This window comes from Dendropsophus ebraccatus, chromosome 1 (genome assembly GCF_027789765.1).
Source record: "Dendropsophus ebraccatus isolate aDenEbr1 chromosome 1, aDenEbr1.pat, whole genome shotgun sequence".
NCBI classification, from domain to species: Eukaryota; Metazoa; Chordata; class Amphibia; order Anura; family Hylidae; genus Dendropsophus; species Dendropsophus ebraccatus.
The window spans coordinates 99536724-99552183 of NC_091454.1; the positions used below are offsets into that span (position 1 = coordinate 99536724).

Here is a 15460-nt window from a genome sequence, read left to right on the forward strand (position 1 = left end):
TGGGTCCCCTCCTTTTCTCCCTCTATACAGCCCCCATCGGACAGACCATCAGCAGGTTTGGTTTTCAATACCATCTTTATGCTGATGACACCCAGTTATACAGTTCTTCCCGTGACATCTCCCCTGCCTTTCTGCAAAATACTAGTGACTGTCTATCTGCTGTCTCTAACACTATGACCTCTCTATTTCTCAAAGTTAATCTCTCTAAAACTGAACTTCTTGTATTTCCTCCCTCTAACAAACCTAAACTCGACATCTCCCTCTCAGTCTGTGGTACTAGCATAACTCCTGTGCATCAAGCTCTATATCTGGGGGTTATGCTAGACTCTGATCTATCCTTCACTCCCTATATCCAAGCTCTTACACGCTCCTGTCATCTTCATCTCAAAAACATCTCCAGAATCCGTCCATTTTTCAACACTGACACCGCTCAGACTCTGACTGTTGCCCTGATCCACTCCCGTCTTGACTACTGTAACTCCCTACTGATTGGTCTTCCTCTCTATAAGCTCTGCCCTCTCCAGTCTATCCTGAACGCAGCAGCCAGGCTCATCTTCCTCTCCAGCTGCTATACCGACGTCTTCCCTCTGTGCCAGTTACTGCACTGGTAACTCATTAAATCCAGAATCCACTTCAGGCTCCTCACCCTCACCCATAAAGCTCTCCACAACTCTGCCCCTCGATACATCTCCTCCCTCATTTCCACCTATCATTCTTCCCGTGCTCTGCTAACTTTGATAAAGTCGGTGCAACCGACGAAACTAGTCAGGAAGAAGGCTATGGGAATTTTAATGTAGTTAGAGTACTAAGCACTGTATATATATCGATTACTAGTAATTAGTCAGAACAAGCGCATGCAGTCTGTAAAGTGTAACGATGTATAATTTCTCGACAGCTACGGGCCGTGGGCTGTAGCTTTCAAACCGATCTAGCTATACTGTCTAGAATTGGGCATAACGTATTGCCACATTGCCAGACTGACAGTCTGCCATCACTCAACGGCTGCAGGTCTGACAATCTTCTTCATCGGTCTGTAGTCCATACACTATACATCACAACAGCAGCAGCTGTGAATCTAGCTGTGATCCTGATTACGGATGCAGCAGTGATAGTGTATGACTACTGCTAGTCACTGACTGTATCTTGATAGTGCCTTGGCAAAGAACCACCGTTGATAGCATTCATATATAGACACAACGAGTAACACAGAGGTGGTGAAGCAACCCCCTGTGTTTATCTCGTATGTGCAGACTACGAGAGGAGGTAGTTGCACCCTTCATCTGTAGTTCAATTATCTTTCGATGGATGATATAAGACTGAATCAACAGTATTTAGCTCAACACCTAACTACTTTTATATAGCACTGTATATACACGTTATCACTGGATACACTCGTTTCAATTTTATTATTGTATTAAATAAAAGCTAAGTTTTACCTTGGGGCAAGAATTAGGTATTTTGCCTATGGGCACTAAGTCTCTGCTAATGATCTAACCTTAACATCTTCCATAATCAGAACCTCTCATTCCCGCCTCCAAGACTTCTCTCGTGCTGCACCAGTTCTCTGGAACACCCTACTCAAAGACATCAGACTCAATCCCAATATTCACAGTTTCAAGCGTGCCCTGAAGACTCATCTCTTCAGGCTCGCTTATAACGTTCCCTAAACTTGTTTCCCCCATCTGTTGTTTCCCTTGCTCTATCTCTGACGGTTCCTGCACTTTATATTTACTTGCAATCAGATATTGGCATTCTCACTGGCTCATCCTGTATTTCTAACTATGTACAATGGCCGGTCCATGGACAAATAAAGCACTTATGCCTGGTGTCAACCCAAGTTGTAGTCTGTAAGCCCCAATGAGCAGGTCTCGTTTATACTTTGTATTTTTATGTTATTTTTATTTATTCTAATTATTCAACTGTGTATTATGTACCTCTGTACTGTATGCATAGAAAAAAAAAAAAATGTATTATCATTATTATGTTTGCAATAGTCGATATTTCCAGTTGTAAAATATCTGTGCACAGTAAAAACAATAAAAAAAACAAATGCATACCCCTCTATATGGCCCACTCCGTCTTTCATAAGGATGGGCATCCTCATAGTCTCTGTAGTCTGGATCACTGTAATCTTCATACCGATGATACCCTTCATCATCTGGTCTCCTCCCCACATTTACGACTCTGTGAAAATCTCCCTTTACATAGGTTAGGTAAAAGTTAGTTTGTAAGACCAAAAAAAGTCGGGAAAATACCTAACTGCTTTATTGAGGTTAAGAAAGGTTTCTCCCCTACATGGGCTACAATGGAAGTTTGTGGATTGGCTTTCTGTACAGCATCTTGTGGTCATTCAGTCTGAAAGATGTGTGTCTAGTAAAACTTAAAGCGACTCTGTACCCACAATCTGAGCCCCCCCAAACCGCTTGTACCTTCAGATAGCTGCTTTTAATCCAAGATCTGTCCTGGGGTCCGTTCGGCAGGGGATGCAGTTATTGTCATAAAAAAACTTTTAATCCGGCAGCGCTGTGTCTAACGGCCGGGGCTTACATTTGTATATGCATTAGGCTGGCACACCCACTCTGTCCTTCCTCCCCGCCCTCCTCATCATTAGAAAAGCTCCAGGCAGATTGCTTCCTATTCGTCAGCTGTGTGAGCCCGGCACATGGGCTGGATTGTTAATACACCTGTGCAAAGCTCAAACAACAGTAAATGTTCCTGGATCATTCCTAAAGATGAGGAGGGTGGGGAGGAAGGACGGAGAGGTGGTGCCAGCCTAATGTATATACAAATGTAAGCCCAGACCGTTAAGACACAGCGCTGCCGGATTAAAAGTTGTTTTTATGACAACAACTGCATCACCTGCCAAACTGACCCCAGGACAGATCTTGGATTAAAAGCAGCTATCTGAAGGTACAAGTGGTTTGGGGGGGACAGATTGTGGGTACAGAGTTGCTTTAATAACAAAGTTCATCACAAAACACTGGCTGAAAAAAAGTGTAGACTACACAAAACCAGGAACACGTCTGCCGCATTTGTGTCCTCCCTTCTGTGTTGTTAATATTATAGTGACGGAATAAAGTAAGGCATGGAAATCTAGTGTGTGTCGCCACAACACTAAAACAAGGTTAGCCAGTAATCAATAGGTGGTAAGGAAGAACTGAATGGTAAGGCTATCCAATGGATAGCTCATCTCCACTTAAATTTAAAAAAATTATACTAGATAAAAATTTGTTCCAATAAGATCCAAATCATAGACAATTTTAGTCTATTCATGTGATAGTTGACGTTTATGTATAGCAATGACAACTAACAGCTATGTGTGGCAAGGAGCACTCAACCTAAAATAATTATGCTGGAATTCGGCCTCACATACTTGGTGTCATAGAGATGTCCAGCTAGCCTATGCACTTTAATATGTGCCAATGACATTATTACGTCAACAATGATCAATAGATTGTCATAGAGCTCTACATAGGTGTTGTACACTATGCACTTACAATTTCCATTATCAAATAGGGACAAGCACTGGTTGTTGCAACTAAGGCACTCCTCTACTTATGCAGAGTTCATTCACAATATTAATACTGATTCTGTGAGCAGGCCTTAGATAAATAGTGTTAAAGAGCTACACTCATCTATTAACTGCTGTCTCACCCTGGGACTATGGTTGCCATTATAATATTATTATTTAATGCACTTTACAACGCAGCTGCAGTCTGCTTTTGCCACTGATGTTAAAGCTGGTGCAAAGCATCTTCCTCCCATGTTTCACCTGATCTCTGGTGTTATAAAATGGTGCTGAGGCAATCCAATTCTACACATTTATGGCATACCCACAGAATACACAAAAAAAAAATCTGATAGATGTGTGTCTTAGAGGTGGGACCAGGCTCTATCTTAAGAATGAGAGCTGGTCCCTTCCAGCCTGGTAGCAATAGCTGAAGGTGAATGGAATTCTAAAAACACTTGTTTCAAGCAGTTTAGATAACCGCTATAGACATTAATGGGAGCTGTGTAAATGGAGTTGCATATTTAGCTATGCTATTTCACACAACTCTACCTGCATCTCTAGATAATGTGAAATTAAGGATACAAATGGTGACAAAGTGTCTTTAAAGGGAACCTGACATCACTGTAATGTTGTCAGCCTTGACTGACAGATCTCTCCAAACAAGGAGAGATTTATCCATCAAAGCCAGGAAACATCTCAATAGCTTGTGGTTCAGGCAGCAGCAGGTTCCCTTTAAGCAAGGTAACTCAAAAACAGTTAATATCATGTACTTACATCAGGAGGTGTTTCACGAGGGGGGAGCCTATGTCTTGGTAACCTTTCATAATCATATCTACCCTCATTCCACATGTCCTCCTTTCTGTAGTCCACTAAGAATGGAGAAAACAGAGTTTGTTAAAGAGAAATATCACCTATGATTTTTACTATATAAAAAGATACAGATACATATTCTCTCCCTCTTTGTTATTGTCTAAGCCATTCTACATATGCTTTACACCAGCCACATAGTCTGGAGCCGACTCATTTATCTCTATGGGTGAGAGCCCTAGGCATACTCTCTGACCTGTGTGGAGCTCATTGTATAGGAAGGTTGAGGAAGTCAGCTGTGACCATCATCTAGTGCCAATGATCAAGCGTACTCTATTTTGAGGTGTCGTGCTTAGAGGAAAAGGGTTGTTGCCCAAATATAACTGCCCAGTCCACTGCACATAGTAGTTGAACAAGAAACATATCTAGTCTTTTCATCCCTTTCACTTTAGACTCATTCAGTCTTTGTCAGGGAGTCTTTGGGATGATATGCTACGTAAGTTGATTAGCAAAAATGACAGCCAGGAGATATGGCTTGTATTAGGATTCACAGTTATGGTGAAACTGTGTCTGATAAGTCAAATGGTTAAACAGAGACCTGAAGAGGCCTACAACCACAGTGTCTCACCCCCTGTGAAATTCGGTGCATGATCAGTGATGATGTAGGGGTACTCTAAGACTGTAATCAGACTTGCTGTCTGATCTGTCTTTCTTCCAGTTATCCTGGAACTAAACTTGCTTCTTTCTGCTCTAACAATGTTTCCAAAGTTTGACCATTGTTTTTAAGCAGAGCAATACTACATGTCACACAGCCAGGTCAATGAAGCGGTGGATGAAGGACCACCAGATCAAGACGCTGTAATGGCCAGCCCAATCTCCAGACCTGAGCCTCAATGAAATCTTGAAGAATGTGAATTTCTACACCAGGAGTGACATAACGTTACCCAACAGCAATGTGAAAAACATGAAAACATGTGCAAAAGTCAAGTTTATTCCACAAAATATTGATTTCCAGAGTAGAAATATTAGTAATAAATATGGGCCTGTTCTTTAAGCATTATGTGAGGTCTCTGTAACAGTTTTTTGTTTTTGTGATAAGTTATTTTGTAAAAGATAATATTTTTATTTGGAATTTGGGAGAAATGTTGTCAGGAGTTTATTAAATTAAAAAATGTTCATTTTAGTCAAACATCCATAAATTGTAAAACTATTGAAATTTATAATTTAGTAGTGGTGTGTTAAAGTAGAAGTCCAGCAAAAAATTTTATGTGCAGTGGACAATACAGTATTGTATTGCCCCCAAAACTTATACAAATCCCCAATATACACTTATTACAGGAAATGCTTATAAAGTGCTTTTTTCCCTGCACTTACTACTGCATCAAGGCTTCACTCCCTGGATAACATGGTGATGTCACGACCCGACTCCCAGAGCTGTACGGGCTGTGGCTGCTGGAGAGGATGATGGCAGAGGGATGCTCAGTGCCCCTCCAGTGGCCTGTGTCCCTCAGTGTCCCCCTGCCATCATCCTCTCCAGCAGCCACGGCCCGCACAGCTCTGTTCCCTTTCAGTGTATGTATATAGTTTGGCAGAAGATACCTTCTTCAATCCCTACAGATAAGACAATTATCTAATGTGTATAAGGAAGGCCCACTCCTGTTCACTAAATGTCAGCTATGCAGTGCTATTCTGAATCATCCAACGAATCATATATACTCCAAACTGGCAACTTGCAATGATCACAGTAATGAAATTGAAAGAGACATCAAAAATGCAGAAGGTAGGGCCTGAGGGGTAGATGCAGAGCAACAGGGTTCAAAAGAGATTTTGCAAGTGAAGTCTGGCTTTTCATCTCTAAACTTACTGTTATTCCTATGATAAGTTATTCACTACAAATGTAATTCCTGTTGGGGAAAGAAAAAACAAGTGTTAACAAAATACAACATATAATACCAACAGTTACTGCCTGTCTGTGGCCATTGTAGATTCATGTCTATACATTTTGCTAACAAATAAGAATCAAGCACTCCCTGAGACGTCTCCCTCTTCCCTAGGCCGAAAGCCTTCAAAGAAATGTGATCAGACTTGTGTGAATGATCAGTGCTATTTTCCCCACTGCATTCCAGGGGTCTAGGTGGGTTGCTGGGGCCACTATATATTATATATAACACAGGCTGTTACTTGGTCCAATAACAGGTCAGGTCTATTGTTATCATGACCAATAAGAAAAATATTGTAACCACTGATGTAAAATAGTTATTCACACATACTCTTTGTGTAGAACTGTTCACAGCTGCATCATGAATTCTATTCTTACAGAATCCCTAGTGCATTTGATGGTCTGATATTCTTCCCTTTCCCACAGTGGGTCTTGATTTGCTACAGTACATCAGACAAACTATGGTAACTGCTTGGCAACAATAACCTGGCAAAAAGGAACCATGACGCCAGTTTGAGCAGAAAATAAACTTTGCCAGTACCATCTAACTCTAGTTATGCCACGTTCTTGTGTGCACATATAAAAAAAAAACAGCCAGTCAAGTTTGTATTGAGGATAACTGGTCTAGGTCTACCCCAAAAAAAATAGTAAAAAGAAAAAGGACATTGTATCCATTTTTATCCTTTCCAGGAGTATAAGACACATACATTAAAGATAACCAAGTCAGAGCCAGTGTGAACATAGATGGCAACTGATGCAGGTAAAAGAGGGCACTAGAGATGAGTGAACCAGTTCGGCCGGTATGGGATCCGGGTCGGATTTTCCCAAAAGTCCGATTCGGATTTTTGGAAGTCCGCTCCAAATTATTATTTTTTTCTTTCTAAAAGAAAGCAGGAAGTGTTCCGGGCAGGAAAAGCGCTTTCCCATGATGCCCGGAACGCATCCAATCAGCAGGGATGTTGCACTAGCCCACCCCCTGTGTCACGTCGGTATAGCTTTAAGAGGAGTGGCCTCCATGTTCACTACTGCTGCTCCTGTACTGGCCTTCAATGACTACTGCTGGACCTCCACTGGCCTCCAATGACTACTGCTGCTCCTGTACTGGCCACCAATGACTACTGCTGGACCTCCACTGGCCTCCAATGACTACTGCTGCTCCTGTACTGGCCACCAATGACTACTGCTGGACCTCCACTGGCCTCCAATGACTACTGCTGCTCCTGTACTGGCCTCAAATGACTATTGCTGGACCTCCACTGGCCTCCAATGACTACTGCTGCTCCTTCACTGCATTTGTGACCTTTTTTTCTGCATAGACCCTGTAATGGTGAATATTGAAGTCTAAAAATATAGATATTGAAAAGATAATGATGTTACTGACGTGTAGAGCCCTAAATTCAACCAAATACACTACCCCCGTATCATATAGATGCTTTAAACTATGAAATCCGAAATTCGGTTGAACCGAACTTTTTAAAAAAATCCGGAAGTCCGGTCGGAACGAACTTTTGAAAGTTCGCTCATCTCTAGAGGGCACAGTTTTTCTCATGGAGGCAGGTCTGTAGAAGCTTAGTAAAGCGAAACAGCTGTCACCTGTTACCATCATGAAGTGTTGGTGTCTTACCTGCTAAAGAAAATTTGTTTGCCATGTATGGACGAATAAACAAGCACTGAATTTTTGCACGATTACAGTAGTGAGTGCCGCTTCATTCCTATCTTTCTATGAATGAACTATGACTGTCTCTTAAAGCTACCATATAGCTGAGCACCCCACTCGTGAAAAGGTACTTGGTCTGAATATAAAGTCCAGCTAAGCACATAGTGCTCCCCATAAGCGTTTTTAAATAAGCATGCTGTGCCGGTCTTTTTCTATTTAATACTTTATGCACAGTTTTTCTCATGCCAACTGTAGCTGGCTCATAGCTTCCATTAGAAACTGTTGCACACTGTTTTTTCGTCTGAAAAATACGAGACAAAGTGTGGCCAGCAGTTTTTTCAAATTTTGAGAGGTTTTTCTGGCATTTTTATCTCCTGCTTTCTTTTTGTTTTCAGCCCAAGACACATGATTCTTCATAACTATATTCCAGATTTTCTATTAAAGAAAACACTGTTTTTTTAATGAATCATTTACAGATTCACAAAACTGAAAACCCCCAAACTACCCTGAAAAATATGCCATAGCAAAAAAACATGTAGGTATTGTATTTTTTTCCTCACTGACTCCCCACAACATTTTTGGCCCCAGAAAACATAATGCAGCAATTCTGGTAAAGCCCACTTTTTAATCTAACCTTTTAGGGATTTCCCAAAGTGCAGCAGACAAAGGCATATAGGTGATAGGGAGGTAAAACACATGATGCCTCTGTCTTTGCTGATGGACATTTGCAGTTATAAAATTGTATTCACCACTGAAAGCTGAAGTTCCACAAAAGTGATGCTGAGCCGAAGTATGCACGCCTCTTCCCTCCCCCACGATCCTTCTCTTAAATGATTCATGTAAAGGGCTCAGCCTCCAGCCCAGTACATCATTCAGTCAAAGCAAGGAGAGGTGAGGGAGGAGGCGTGCATGCTGAGGCTCAGCATCACTTGTGTGGTACTTTCAGTGATGAATGACTGAATAACTCTGCAAATGTCAATCAGCAAAGACAAAGGCATGGTGTGTTACCTCCCTATCACCTATCTGCCTGTGTACCTGACAGATTCCCTAGGAGTGTGCTCAGCCTGTGCCCATTCATTAGTTTCTGAAATGATAATCTATGAATGTAATGATAAGAGTACAGGCTTCTCCCATGACAGCAGAGCAGCTACAGATGAACACATCTACACTGCAGTCAGATCTACATCCTGGGATGAGGACTGGAAGCACAGCACATGGCACGGCCATTTCTAGTACTGCTCCCTCACAGTCTCATATATGGAGGTAATAGGTGTCATATAATGTAGAAAACGCGTCCATGCAGCCAGCCCCATACATGACACAGAGGCGTGACGTGTACAGTGCGGCAGCCTGAGGTGACCGGACTCGGTGCACGGGCGGCACACAGCGGATAATGTCCCCTCACCTCACCGGCAGGTGCACCCACCTCTTCAATGTATCTCTCTCCTCCGCTCATATCATCACAACTTCCTGCGCACACTTCTTCTGGTCATGTGACTGGGAACGTCACCGCGTTACAGGGCGACGTGTGGGACATAATTGTGAGGTCCCTCCGGCTGCGAGTTTTTTCTCTAGGCAGCAGTGTTCGCCAACCCGTGGCTCTCTAACCATTGCACAACTACAACTCCCAGCATGCGCTGCAGAGCCACAGGTAGGGGAACACTGCTGCACAGTCTACTGCTTCTAGTCTTATCGACAACCTCTCTTTATGGTGAATAAATATACTGTAGTGTAATCTTTGTGACTAGCTACCCAGTGTGACAATTGCTTTTTAGCAGATATATAAGAAAAGTCTAAACCAGTTATTGTTGCCCATAAAAACCAATGAAAGCTTTGCTGTGATTGGTTGCTTTTAGCTAGTTTTATAAATGTCCTTACGGTTATGTTCATTTACCGTTGCAATGTTGGGCGTTTTTAGTGGATGGCCGTCATTTACAACAATGCCTGTTATACTTTGTGTTGAGCTGATCTGTCAAAGCGTTGGAGTTTGGCAGCTGAAGCACTCGGCATTTGATTACCGGTGGCTGCAGAAACGCTATGCCGCCCAGGGCTGCCAGGAAATCCTAGGTTGTATCCATGTTTCCTGGGAGCCCTGGGCGGTATGTAATCTCTGCAGCCACCGGTAATCAAATGCCGAGTGCTCCAGCTGCCAAACTCCAACACTTTGACAGATCAGCTCAACACTAATTATAATACAAATAACGGGCCGTGGTATAAAATAACAGCTGTTATTTGCCAGCCATCCAATGAAATGCCCATCATTTTGATGGCATTTGAATATAGCCGGGGGATATGTTCTCACTACATGACCGTATCGTCCTATATGGGGGAAAGGCAGCTGTTTATTGATAATGACAGCCGCTCATATTCATCACTGTCATTATTTGCTGCTGTCTATATTAACAAATTCACCGACTCCTCAGACCACAGTAGGTAAAGAAAAAATTTAAATATAACCTTTATTAGTTACCTCTAAAAAGCGATCCACAAGACATATAAGTAGTAACAAATGTAACCAAAATACACATACCCGTCTCAGTGCACATCCCAGGTACCCCGATAGGGAACCAATCCTTGGGCCTTCTCATGGAGAGGTATAGGAGGGAGGGTAATGTGCAGTCTGCTTTAATGGTGCCCTTACAGAGAGAGATTTATCTGACAGATTTTTGAAGCCAAAGCCAAGAAAAGACTATAAACAGGGAACAGGTCATAAAGGAAAGACAGAGATTTCTCCTCTTTTCAAATCCATTCCTGGCTTTGGCTTTAAAAATCTGTCAGATAAATCTCTCTGTGTAAAAGCACTTTGTGGTGTACCCCGGTGGTGTGATAGCGGAGGGACGGCCGGTCACTTGCTAGGTGTTGTGGTGTGATGCCACTCCAGTGGTGGATGGCCGAGATACAGACGGACCTTATTATGTTGTCACATGCCTGGTGGGCACACAGGTGTGATGGCACGCCTGCTTTTAGGGTGTAAGGCCGGTTGTACCCTTTTTCCCTGTTGTCAGTGTCTTGCCGGGTTGCTCCCGGGTCCCTTGGAATAGTGTTTCAGATGATTTAGTCACAGGTGGCCAGAGTGGTGTGATGACCCTCCGGAATAGTAGGACCCGCAACCCACAGAAAGGGGAATTGTCCCAAGATTGCGGTGTGTATGCTGTGTAGGTGGTGATGAATAATCACAGACTCTGAGATAATGTTGAGTTTACTACTTCTAAAGGCCCTATTCCACGGAACGATTATCGGCCGATAATCGTCTCATGGAATTGACAGCAACGATCAGCCGACATCGTTCATGTCGGCTGATCGTTGTAGTTGTTTGTTTTTCAACATGTTGAAAAACAAACGACTGATACAGCAACGATCTGCTGCCGTTGCTCCGTGGAATATGAGCATCGGCAGCAGATGCTCCTGTATCCTATGGGCTGCCCGGAAGATCAGCGATCACCCGGGCAGCCCCCCCCCCCCCCCCCAGACTCACCCACTCGCTGCTGCCGCGTGGAATAGCTGCAGCAGCAAGCGGGGAACAAGGAGCAAACGAGCGCTAATAGCGCTCGTTTGCTCCTGTCAGTCGGCCCGTGGAATAGGGCCTTTAATGTGCAGCAGGTAATACAGAAGATCTTTGGTATACCCTTGACAAAAGTTCCAATAAACACTTGCACCAGATCCGTGAGATAAGTGCTAAGTAGGAGATAGTTGTGTTGAGGTAGAGTAGCAGAGAGGAGGCTGTGAGTGTCTCAACCCATGTAGTAATGTGCTCTGCCAGGATGTTGGAGGATGAAGAGGAATACTTGTAGAAGAAGAAGAACACCTTTGACCTTTGCTTTAGTCTTCACACCACCTTATGCCCACTAGCGTTGGCTGAACCATACTAATGGGTGACACAGGTCCCAGACCTTGTTACCTGGGTTGAGCGGAATGCTTAGGGTTTCCCTGCTGACACCCTTGCTGTGAGATGGAGTTCATAGACTTACTGCAACTTTGCTCCACCCGGATCAGTTCCTAGCTCTTTGGCTCTATAGTGGACACTGTCCTGCACTGTGACTTCTCCTTGTCCACGGTGTTGAGGTTATCTGTTGGCTAGTCCTCTCCTAAGAGGTTTAACACTGCATAGTGCTTTGTGTGAGTACTTGTAAGAGAAATGGTAACAGTGTGTTGTCTTGCGTCCTACCCATGCGGGGTACTGGCTAAGACTGAACTGTGGGGATCTGGCAGAGGGCCAGGGCCCAGACGGGACTATTGTGGAGAGCTATCTAGCTTGCGTCCTTCCTCCACACTGGCCCGAACAGAAAGCTCTTGCTCCTCCCCCACCCAAGGGACTTACTTCCTCTACAGTGTGTAGAGTGTGCTGTGATTGGGTTAAAAGAGTGCAATAGAAGAATATAGAGAAGAGGTGATAGGAGAGAAGAAAACAGAAATCCTACTGGTTCACAGATTCTGGTACACATAAACACAATAACCCTTTGCGATCCTTCAGCTGTGCAGCTTCCATACATCAATGCATAATACAGCGTCATCTAGTGGTCAACTCTTAATACTACTTTTACTATACTTCGACCACAAAAAGTACAGACTTTTGCAAAGGGTGTGATTAAAGGGGTTATCCAGCGCTACAAAAACATGGCCACTTTCCCCCTACTGTTGTCTCCAGATTGGGTGGGGTTTTGAAACTCAGTTCCATTGAAGTAAATGGCTTAATTGCAAACCACACCTGAACAAGAGACAACAGTAGGGGGGAAAGTGGCCATGTGTTTGTAGCGCTGGATAACCCCTTTAATAGTTTTTTAGTTCCTTAGGGTACAAACCCACTTGACGTATTTACTGCGTGAGGGTACAAAAACACACACCGTATACACAGCGTATTTACTGCTGCGATACGCAGCAAATACGCAGCAGATACACAGCAGATTAGATCTAAATAACTAAACACAGCATCAAATCTGCACCATCAAATCTGCTGCAGATCTGCTGCGTATTTGCTGCGTATACGGTGTGTGGGTTTGTACCCTGAAGCTTGTTGTTAGCAAAGCATCAGTTGTTAACAACCTGTGTGAAAAACGCATGTAGCTTCACGCTTCAAAAATACGCAATTGCGTATTTTAATGCAGAACAATCGTATAAAGCCAACCTGCGTTTTGCCTGCTTATTTTTAAGACTGATTCAGGGTACAAACACACACGGCATATACGCTGCGTATTAACTGCTGCGATACGCAGCAGATACGCAGCAGATTAGATCTAAATAACTGAACACAGTATCAAATCTTCTGCATATCTGCTGCGTATCTTTCCTTGCCTTTTGGGGTGCCCACCTCCTTAACAAGGTGGCCCCAACCAGGATGACGGTCCCTCTTCTATAATAAGTGCCCAGGAAAAAATAACAAACATGAACATAAGGTGATATGTACAAGAATTGTGCAGACGTACATATATAAACAGTGTAATAAGAACATACAGCAGTGGACAATTTGTCCACTCAGGCTGGAGACTCCAGATATAGTACAGCAAAATATCGTATGATGGTGCTATCAAAGTGTCCACCACCAAAAAAAATGCAGCAAGAATTTAAGCAGTCTCTTTATGAAATGCCAGATATAATAACTGTTCCAAGATATAATCAGTTACGACGTGTTTAACATGCCCAAATAACGCAGGATCATCAGGAAACAACACATCATCCGTGGGTACAATAACCACTTCTATGGATAACTGCAAAGCTATGGTTCAATCCTCTAATGGACCAATGTTATTCGCATATACAATAAGGGGATGCTTTAGGACTCAAGATGCAGGAACATATACACCAGACCCTCACTTCAGTCACAATGGTACTCTTACTAAGAGCCATAGCGCTTTTATTTTTCCACCTATAGGGCTTGTTGGGGTGTAATTTTTTGCGCCATGATCTCTAGTTTTTTTTATTAATATCATGTTGGTGTAACAGAAAAATTTTGATCGCTTTTTATAATTTTTTTTCTGATACATAATTTTAAAAATCAGCAATCTTGGTGTGTTTTTTTTCCCCATTTACACGGTTCACCGTGCGGAAACAACAATGTTATATTTTAATAGATAGGACAATTCCACATGCTACGATATATAATATGTTTATTTTTTTAAAATATTTTTATTTTTATAATGGGCAAGGGGGTATTTTAAACTTTTATTGGGAGGGGTTTATTTTTCACTTTAAACATGCAATCATTAGATTGCATTAACAGTGATCCCTCAACTTACAATGGCCTCAAGATACAATATTTTAAACATACAATGGTCCTTTCTGGACCATCATAACTTGAGATCAGACTCAACATACAATGATGCTACAGACAGGATCTGCACCACATGTAAATAACTAGATGATCAATCAGTGAAACTGGCCATTTTGCTGGTAAACCCCCTGTATTCCTTAAGTACCTGCACTGGTTGGCTGTTTAGTAGTGATTCTCTGAGTATAGTGTGATACTACATGTCCTGTGCTGCTCTTTACCTGGGCCAGTTTTCCATAGAATTTTGGTCTCAACATACAATAGAGTATGGCTATGTTCACACACAGTATTTCTGTCAGTATTTGTAGTCAAAATCATGAGTGAAACTGACAGAGAAAAATGATAATGGAAAAATGTGCACAATTTCTATGTTTTCAAATGTTTTCTGATTTGAAGCCAAAGCCAGAAACAGACTATAAACCAGTGCTTTTTAATTCCAGTCCTCAGGCCTCACCAACAGGTCATGTTTTGAGGATTTCCTTAGTATTTCACAGGTGATATAATTATACTCTGTGCATCAGGTATTAGCACAGGTGTTCTTTGTATGGGAAATCCTCAAAACATGACCTGTTGGTGAGGACTGGAATTGAGAAGCACTGCCATAAACAGAGTTCAGGTCATAATGGAAAGCCTGAGATTTATCCTCTTTTCACATCCATTCCTGGCTTTGGCTTAAAAAATCTGTCAGATAAATCTGTCTGTGAAAACGCACCAAAGGGTCCATTTACACAGAAAGGGCGGGTTCACACTACGGAATTCTCGCAGACATTGTCCGCGGAATTCCGTAAACTGTCTTCCCGCCCCATAGACACCATTCTATGGGCCGGCGTATTCCGCTATACGCTAAAAGAAGTGTCATGTCACTTCTTTCAGCGGATCGCGGAATACGCCGGCCCATAGAATGGTGTCTATGGAGCCGGCAGAAAAGCGCGTTCCCGTGCGGGCGGACAGCTGATGGAATTCTGCGGACATTTTCCGCGAGAATTCCTTAGTCTGAACCCACCCAAAGATTTTCTGGCAGATTATCTGCCAAAGATTTGAAGCCAAAGCCAGGAATGGATTTGAAAAGAGAAATATCAGGCTTTCCTTTATTACCTGATCTCTGTTTATAGTCCGTTTCTGACTTTGGGCATGTGCACACTGAGTAATTTTGACGGAAACTCTGTTGCGGAATTCTCAGCTCGCGCCTGCTCGCGTCTCCGCCCGTGTCATAGATTCCGTCCAAAGAATGAACTTGATCATTTTTTGGACGGATGAAAGAATCCGCCCGTGCATAGAATAGAG

General features: G+C 42.7%; 1 protein-coding gene across 2 annotated transcripts in view; it reads right to left on the reverse strand.

Moving 5' to 3' along the window:
* Positions 1-15460, reverse strand: part of PPHLN1 (periphilin 1) — a 91707-nt gene that overhangs the window by 74482 nt on the left and 1765 nt on the right. The window contains exons 1-4 of one of the 2 annotated variants that reach the window (XM_069975989.1): positions 9320-9407; positions 6183-6222; positions 4286-4380; positions 2058-2198 (exon numbers count right to left, since the gene is read on the reverse strand). In XM_069975989.1, coding sequence (XP_069832090.1) covers positions 2058-2198; positions 4286-4380; position 6183 — 237 coding nt within the window. In that variant the 5' untranslated portion in view covers positions 6184-6222; positions 9320-9407. Of the gene's footprint in view, positions 1-2057; positions 2199-4285; positions 4381-6182; positions 6223-9319; positions 9408-15460 lie in introns of those variants that run through there. The other variant, XM_069975988.1, reaches the window with a different exon arrangement.